The 9,834-nt window shown below is 32.4% G+C and overlaps 1 protein-coding gene across 5 annotated transcripts in view; it reads left to right on the top strand.

The window, feature by feature from the left end:
- Window positions 1-9,301, top strand: part of LOC147065699 (uncharacterized) — a 45,712-nt gene extending 36,411 nt beyond the window's left edge. For 4 of the 5 annotated variants that reach the window (XM_085956907.1, XM_085956906.1, XM_085956909.1 and 1 more), the window contains exons 4-6: window positions 1,191-3,232; window positions 4,849-4,900; window positions 9,013-9,145. In XM_085956907.1, the coding sequence (XP_085813033.1) occupies window positions 1,191-3,232; window positions 4,849-4,858 (2,052 nt within the window). In that variant the 3' untranslated portion in view covers window positions 4,859-4,900; window positions 9,013-9,145. Of the gene's footprint in view, window positions 1-1,190; window positions 3,233-4,848; window positions 4,901-9,012 lie in introns of all 5 variants that reach the window. The other variant, XM_085956910.1, reaches the window with a different exon arrangement.
- Window positions 9,302-9,834: the final 533 nt, after the last annotated feature.

Genomic DNA, 9,834 nt, shown 5'->3' on the forward strand with positions numbered 1-9,834 from the left:
TGGATCAGCGAGTTGTGCGAATGGTCAATAACTATTATTCGTAAAAAAACTGTTCAGAGAGTTTCCATTCTCACTTTTTATATGGGCCCTGTATGGTGAGGAAAAAGAAGAAAAAAAGACGGTAACAGTTCAAAAACTAAATACAGGATAGTATATTCTTTCATAAACATCATGTTTGTATTACTATGGTGATATTATTATGATGATTTATAGTATACCGCTACTATGGGCATCTAGCGACGGAACACGAAGCATGAAATTGAAGACAATTTATATTTTAAAGTGGTTCAATAATTAATATGTAGGGAAAAGATTAAATATAAATAAATATATAATATATTAAACAGTGACGTTCATAAGCAGAATGCCGCCCTTACAATACAACGATAATTATGTTAAGAATTTTTATGCTTCGATTATTTTTTGAACTTATATGTCGATATGTTCTTTATACTGAAGCGAGCATTATTTTCTTCATGGAAAACCGTCTCTGCTCTCAAAAGTTTTAATATTAATTTGTATTCGTTACTTAATTCTCCGTAGCTTATAATATGCCACCCCTATGCAACGGATGGCCTGCTTACCCCCACGGGACGTCATTGATATTAAAGTTACAATAAAATAAACATTATAAAATGTGCCGTTGTTGAACGGTCTCCTCATAATATCATATTATAATTTATTAAATAAGTAAAGTAGTAATTAAATTTCACGCTAGATGTCTCTAGTAGCAGTGCAAGTTAATGATACCTAATGAATATAAAATTAAGTTAAACAAAGCGGACCAACATTAGGTATTATTTTTATTTCAATTATGAGAGTACTTACAAAATATCTTCCCATCGTAATAGTATAATGAAAAAATGAAAATAATATAATTTTCAGACGATATTACTGAACCTGTGCAACTAAAGTACTTAGCTGGGAAATTTTATTGCAGTTTTCTACTCACATAATTTGAGTACCTAGTTTAAAAGTTTTTTAATCAACTTTTATACCCGTTAAACGGTTAAACGGTTTTACAGTATTTTTTCCAAACTATAATTTAATATCACTGGCTGAAAACATAATAATGTACAGTAAGCGGTGTCCAATTAATGTCTAAAATAAACATCATACAATTTAATTATTATAAGAATAATTATTAAAATATTGACGATATTTAAAATATTTGTTGTTTTGATTTTCAGAATTTTCAAAATCGTTGTGCTGCAGAGCCACCAGCTTGCGTCCAGAACGCCATGATGACTAAAGACAAGAAACCTTTCACATACACTCCTGGAGGTTTAGACTTGTCACAAATAAAAACACCCAGCATGGCCAGGAGATTAAACAGAGCCCAACAAGAACAGCAAGATCAAGAAAATCCAGCATACTTCCGCCAGCCAAGTATCAATGGAGGCGCTCCTCCTCCACCACCACCTCCTGGACCACCACCGCCACCACCTCTTGTTATCAATGTCGCTAATCCACCAAAAGCGTTACCTGAAGGAGTCCGCCCTGAAATTGTTATACCTGAGAATCCAATAGGAATGTTGAGGAAAACGCGCAGTCCTTATCATTGGGAGGCAGAACAGTCTGATAGACAGCAGCAAGACGTACCAAAATTTGTAGAGAAGAAAGTCGCCCCTAGTCAACAAGCTCCACAAATGCAAATGAGACCGCAGCAGCCACCTCCTCAACAATTCTACCAACAGCCTCCACAAGCGTCGCCCCAACCTGGCACTCCACAATATATGCAACAAAATAATAAATCACCATCTACCAGTCCCATTTGGAAACCAGAACCCAAATACCCTCAGAGTCCCCAACAGTTTGCTGGTAACTCTCCAAACCATTCACCACAAAATCAAATACAAAGATCACCGACTAATCAAACCAAAGAAGCTCTGCAGAGGCAAGATTCTCAGTTTAATCTCAGTCCATCGCCTTGGGGAAAAGAATCGCCGTTTTCAAATTCATCAAACACTAGTAGCAGTAAGCAGCCTATGTCACCTAATAATGACTCTCGGAATAGTCAATCTGCTACACCTGTATCTGGTGGTGCTAGTCCATGGAGGCAAGATACTAGAAATTCTCCAATGTCTCCGAATAACCAAGATTACAGAACAACTCCTATCCAAGTTGATGTCAGAGGATCACCAATGAATCCCCAAAGTCCATTATCTTCATCACAATCGATGCGAAGTCCTGGTCAATCACCATACGCAGAACAACAACGAAATACGACACCCATATACAACAATGTGCCTCAACAAAGGCAGCCAGAAACTAATGGAAATGTTTGTCAACCCGAATGGAGACAGCCTCAACAACAGTCACCAGTCGCTCAACAGAATCGTGGATCTCAAATGAATAACAACATGCAGTCACCTGGTTTACGATATGTCCATCCTCCTGCTAATTTCCAAGCATCTAATTCTCCACAATCAAATGATAATGACTCTGAAGTCCGGTATCAGTCTCATATGACTATCCCCGTGACTCCAAGGAAAAAAGGACAAAATGAACCGATGGAAAATACAAATGAAAATCTTCCTTGGGTTCGTAGTGATAATGCAATCAATAAAACAGCACCTACTCCACCATGGTGTCAGCGGGCTGCTGAAAGTAGAAGAAGTGTCCCAGCAGATGATCACGCCGGTGGTAATTCTCCCATACAACAATGGGGACAAAGGCCTGCTGATAATAGGAGAAGCGCTCCAAGAGATAGTCCTAGTGTGTCACAGGCAGGAGCAGTACAACCGCCATGGTTGCAACAAGAAAACAGAGGCTATGAAACATTACCACGCACTCAATCAGGGAAAGTACCACCATCTCCGTGTATCCCTGCACAAATAATTCAACATGTATCTGGAATCGATGGACCTGGAAGAGTTGTTCCGATCCAAATGGAAATGATGAAAAATGAAATGAGGCCAAATAACCAAGGGGGCCCAAATGTAAGAATGAATCAACAGGGAGGTCCAAATCGTGGCCAACAGCCCCAGTTGCGTATTATTATTGATATGAATCAGCAACCTGGTAAAGGAGGACCTGCTCAAGGGCAAGGCAATCAACAGCCACAACAACATGTCATGAGAGTCGTACAACCACATCTTGTAAGACTAGATGGTGGATCTATGATGTCGCCACCAACACAAGCCCCACAAGGCGCGCAAACGCCGCGGACGAGAATAATCCCGATCCAGATGGAGCCTTCAAGTCCTGTTGTGACCAGTCCCACACCAAGGTAACTAGAACGTTTATTTTTTTGTTAATATTATTTTTTACGTTATTTCACAAACAATTTAATACAAAGAAAATTTAATTTCCTTCGTCATTTTATGCAAAAAATGTATTAAGTATCTTATAATTTAGATAATTGATAAAAAAAAACTATTTCAGCACATATATTCTATATAAAAGGCTGCTATCAGCGGCTATCGAGGGTAGTTTATCATATTTATGTATTGGGGATTATAATTATTACAATAAGTGCTATGTTTTAACTTTTAGAGCAAGATAGACAGTTTTGACAGCTTAGACGGCTAACTTAATGAAACAATTATAATACCTCAATACATAAATATGATAAACTACCCTCGATGGCCGTTGATAGCGGCCGATTGTAGACTTGCGTATAGAATAGATACGAGTAGTTTAAATAATATTAGTAAATGGTAGTTCCGATAAGGTAACATTTATTGGCACCCAGTATCTCATATGAAATATTATATAGTTTACTCTATATGATTTTTTATATAAAATGATGACAAGAAAACAGATATGTACTTAAAAGTATTTCAATTATTTTAGTATTTATGTGGTGTACATATTTTTTTCTACCTATATCTAAAAGATTTGTAAGAGAAGTATTATTTAATCATTATAAAAATACATACGACATATTTATTTCCAAATTTGACTCGGTGTGAACGATATAATTTTTCTTTTTATTCATTCATAGTGACGCTACACAAATAGACTTTTTAAGCTTGAATAAATCCTGTAATTTAAATATAACACGATCCTTTCACATTATACGGTTTTGACCGTACGACGACATTCTTTTAGTAGTGTGAAGAGTATTGCCCTTTTCACATTACACGGCGACGGTTAAAAATCGAAACGGCGCCGTATATCAGCCGTCCATTTTCACTGTATTCACGACGCCTGGACGGCTACCGATGACTCAGTGCTATACGTGACCTAATGCACACTTTCATATTAGACAGTTTTAAACCGTACGGTACACCACAACACTCAACCACAAACTGAGCTTGTGATGGAAAAACCCGTGCATAATAAACCAGATAGTGTGGAAAGAGCGTGAACTTGTAGCCGATTCGGATTTTCACAGTACGGTTAAAACCGTATAGTGTGAAATAAGGGTTAGTTTTCGTCGACGTTCAATATTTCATTTTAGATATCAAATCATTATAGAAAATACTATATTCAGGACACGGATCCTCTATTAACACTTATTTATGAATTAATTTGTGATCCCTTTGATGTTTAACAAGTGATCCCAAAATATTTCCCAAGCCCCCAGTATATTATGAAACGATTCATAACTTTTTGGGTTTGATTTTATAAAATTTTGGATGCTTTAGATGCATCGTGCTGTTCTTTGATGTCTGTATTGTTAAATGTTGTTTTCAACCCTGCCCGATTGTATGTTTAGCCATTTACAGTAGATTTTAAATATGGATTTTAAAATATATTATTAAATCAATTAGTATGAATGTTTAATACAAGTAATTCGATTATTAGTAATCGATAATACATTCATAATACGAGTCCTGTAATTTGCAGTTAATGGCTAAATATGGTGGTTTTAATCATGTGTATGTTTCCTTTTTACAGCAAAAATTGACGAACTTCTGTAATGCCAGTCAGACGTTGAAAAAAAATCCAGGTCTTTAGATTGGAGTTTTACAAAAAAAATCTAAAACAGCTTTTTTGTAGCGCATTCTAGATTGGCTTATGTTTTTTTTACCTTCAAAATTTTTATTGTGTGGCAAAATGTATAAAGCTTTTAATAATTTGGCTTTGTGTAAAATATACAACGTGCTGCTCTCAATGTGCAGTCAAATGCTATTGATATTCGTCATTAGAATAGGTACATAATATAAATACTACAGAAAAAAACTTTTCTCATTTAAGTTTTGTTTTATTAATTAAAAAGAACATTCATATTCTTATAATATAATGTCACTACAATACTAAACAAGATAACTCGATTTTCACTGTTTTTGAGATACTTAGCAATTGAATATTATTCTACATTTACTTCTCTATACTATAATAAAGCTAGGTAAGTCAGAAGTTAACGGGGACTGAATTAATTTTGTGTTTGAAAATATTAGATAACTTTAAAACCATAAATGCATTAAATAAACAAAGTAATATATCTACAATATTTTTTCATACAATTGAACATTATTAAATTATTGTTTCCAATTAGACGAGCACAATTTTCCATTTTTATTTTAAATAATATTTTTTGACCAGATCAGATCTATGACCAGATCAGAGTTATCTAGTTGTAGTATTGAAGTCACGAAAAGGTAATACAATAATTAGGTTGTTTGCGATACATACTTAGTAGGAATTAAGAAATATGTACATACATTTATAAGTCATGATAAGTACCTATAGTAATATTATTTGAAAAAAAAACTCCGATCTAAGCTACACATAGAACATATCGTCGTCATACAAGTAAAAGTGTCCAACTGCATATTGATAGTTTGTCAAAATAACTGACAGTGTTAATTATTGTCTCGCAAAAAAGTTACAAAATTCATTTATAAAATGACTAAGAGAGTAGATCAATGGGGAAAATGTGTCAAAACCAAGTAAGAGGTGATTTTAAATATATGTATTTATTAAATTACTTTGTATTTGATTTTTATAGAACCAGAATGCTTCTTTTCTTGGTTGAATTATTAATATTTTTATAATTACATTACAGTTGAATGTTTTATAATATCTTGAATATTTTTATTACTATGTGTACTATTAAAAACAAAGGAAAATTTTGTTATGGTGGTTACTATGACTACCTAATTAACTACATTAATTGTGACTAGAGTTGGGTTTCGGGAATTTCCCGAGAATTTTTCGAGATTTTCCATCCCGAATCTCGAGAATTGAAATTTTTAACATATCGAGAAATCCCAAATCTCGAGAATCTTTTCTCGAGATTCGTAATTTCTTTATTATCAAATATTAATTGAAAAAACGATTTTCTATACGAAAAAAGTGGACAGAAAACACAAAACGTTCAAAGACTGATCGGGGCATTTGACACAATTAAGCTAACGTTGACTCAAAATGAGCGCAATTTTTGCAACATCAGGGAATTTTGTGTCTCAAAAGCGTATGCGATTGTCAGACGAAGCGAATGAAAGTCTGTGTTTTTTGAAATCCTATTTTAATAAGTAATGTTTTGAATTGTTTTTGTTTTCCTACTTCTATTTGGTTTGTATTCTTTTTGTCTATTTTTACACTGATTTTAAGATTTTTATAGTTTTTTTTAAATTTACCGATATCTCGAGAATTCTCAAGAATTCTTTTCTGGAAATCCCGAATCTCGAGAATTCAAAATTTCATCATTTTGGGAAATCCCGAATCTCGAGATTGAGATTTTCTCGGGAAATACCCAACTCTATTTTTTGTCACTATTTATTTATTTTCTCATAAAGTAAATAAATAAATAGTTCTGAAAATAAAAATAAAAAAAATAAATGTTATTATGTAAAATTTTTGTTCCATTTACCATTAAGTCCCTTACTAAAAACAAAAATGGCTCCACTGTAAAATGTTGTTTTTGCAGTTGTTCACTTTTAGTACTATGACAACGATATTATGTTTTTAAAATTATGATTAGATTTCTATCTGGGACCGTTTATCATAATGGATATAACTCAGGTAGTAGATAATTAAAATTAATAGTAGCTCTCTTGTATTTCGGTATCCTTTTAGATATTAACACGATTACGTTTATTTCGGTGTATAATATTAGTTATCGCATTGTTTACACTGTGTACAACGTACAAGTTTGTGTACGTGACAAAAAAATAATATAAACTTTAAACCGTATTACCTAAAATTTACCTTTGTTAGTAAACTTTAGAAGCGAATCCAAGTTTATAATTTAATATTAGGTATAATATTCACAATTAATATTGGTAACTGATAATATTACGTATCATATTCTATATTAGACACATTAAATAGGGTATTATCGATTACTTGCTTTGGTATCCGTGAATATTGTTAGTTACTTGTAGTCGAATATTATTTTGTTGTTGTTAATCACTATTACGAAATGCTGAGATACAGTCTGTAGTAATATAATATATACATATTAATTTTTGCTTAATTGAAATAGTTTACTTCCTCGACAATAATAATTGGCTTTTGATGTGTGATATCAATCATTTATTGGGAAATGCCTTGTTTCAAATGGATTTCGAGTACATACATAGTTACTATTCTAAAACATAAAGAAATAGTTAAGTATGGTTCTCCTAACAATATGCTTTGTAAATAACCCTGTGTTTATATGATTACATATTAAACTAATACATAATATTCATTTAAAATTAATAATGACATATTCCTTGGATTGTGTATGATTTTATTCACGAAATTATATTCCGATTTTCAAAGATGCAAAGTACACACATTTTGGAATTATTGAAGATTCATTTGCGTATATAACATGATATCCATAAATCTTACATAATTAATACTACTACTAATTACTTATTTCTACCATGTCCGATCCTAATAGGATCATATTATTATGGGCATCCACAGAATGGAGGTTTGTATTGACAGATTTTGTTTTTTACGAGAAATGGATGTCAGCCACTTGCTCAACCTATTAAGTCCATACTCTGACTCATACACAAATTGAAAAACAATATGTGTACTTGCCAGAACCAGGATTCGAACCTGGACCCACGACGCAATAGGCCAACGCTTAAGCCGCGCGGCCATCGTGGGTGTCCAATACGCACTACAATTAAACGTTTTTTACACAGTAGCGTTTGTAAATGTGTTTATTCAGTTTAATTGAAACTAATTAAAAATGTTAACAACTCCTCTGATCCAGTTCATTCGTCTATGGTTGGTGAAAATGTGATGTGATTGGTGAAACATTATTTTTGAATTTTTAATAAATCGAAGACGGTCATTTAATAAAATGACTACATACATTAATTTTTCGAAAATATCTAAAATTTAGAATGAAATAAAATCTTCACAATCCTAATTTTCAGCTAATGAAAATATTTTTCTTATTTTGATTAATTGTGTGAAAACGTTCGTGTACTTTTTCTCCGTATCCATAATACAAAAACATGTTCATTAGTCCCCAGTTTTCTTCCCAGTTAGCCCTACTTATTTACCCAGAGGTTTAGATAAAATATATGTACTAGAAAAGCCTATTGCCGGAGTCAGAGTTTTTCAAGCTTTTTCACTGATAACTTTTTAAATCATATATTTTATCAGCGCCCTTCGTAAAATCTCTCAAAATTAAAATTTATTTTGAATACAAAAACTATTTAAAATGCTATATGTATTCGTATACAAGATGAACGTATCACAAATTCAAAACAAATATAATGACATAATATATTGGTGAGAGACATTTAAATACAATGTTTTTCATATACAAAAGTTTTGACAAGTTAAAGACACACACAATCGTCCGTTTATGAATACATATAAATGCATAATATAATAACCATGGATCAAGATTTCGATCGGTATTATTTTCCCTGTTTAAGCATCCAAGTTATACATCCCACCTTACTACGACCCCTACCGCACCACCATTAGTTTGCAGAGTTTCCCTTACGTTGTATAGCCCACCCACAGAAGACCGTTACCAACTCACACTTTCGGAATCACTGCTGTAGACCTACACTTTACTCATTAAGTCACCATTACAATTTTTAATTAAAAAATATTAATGTAGGTATGTTACTAAACATTTTTTATATTGTTTTACAGAGTCATTTACCACAACATCCAGTTAGAAGGTGGTCCGAGGCAATCCAGAGCATTCAGAGTTCTGCAAACAATCACAGGAACTGACGACTTAAACCAAATGCACAACATGGAAGAGAATCATGGATATTCAGATTTATAAACAAGCGCTAATTTAGGATTGAAATCAATATTTTAATATCTATTTTGTAATGATATGAATATTTAATTTTTGATGATTGGTAGGTAATGAATTACGACTGAAATAGGCGTGAATGCAATGTTTTTATAATGTTGTAATAATTTATTTTTTGTTATTTTATTGCTATACCATAATAATTATATTATAGTTAATATTTTTATATTATAACGATGGAATAAAATACAGCATTGCTAATATTCAATAAGCTCAAATTATCAAGAAAAATAAATCAAAAAATAACACACACTAATGATGTTCGAGTTAGACATTTTATTTGAAATGGGTACCTATCTACAATTTTTCATTTATAAATACATCATAAAAATATACCAGACATGGAATAATATAAAAATGTGGAAATATTACTTAAAAACAAATAAAAAGAACACAGTTAGTGTTCGTTATTTTGTTTCATAAGAATCATGTTTTTCCGCCAAGAAATAACAGTACCAAAAAATAATACTAAAATAAATAATTATAATAAATTGCAGTGGCGAAGAGTACCCGTTGAAGGGACGTAAACGTTAGATAATCTAAAAAAAAAAGTCAATACTTGGACAGACATATTGAGGACTATTGATGAATACACATTAATGGCGATGAAAGCTCACTGACTACACAAAACTGAGTGATTTATTTAAATT

The sequence above is a fragment of the Rhyacophila brunnea genome, unplaced genomic scaffold (assembly GCF_057557595.1).
Source record: "Rhyacophila brunnea isolate RB1 unplaced genomic scaffold, BYU_Rbru_1.0 scaffold_6, whole genome shotgun sequence".
NCBI lineage: Eukaryota > Metazoa > Arthropoda > Insecta > Trichoptera > Rhyacophilidae > Rhyacophila > Rhyacophila brunnea.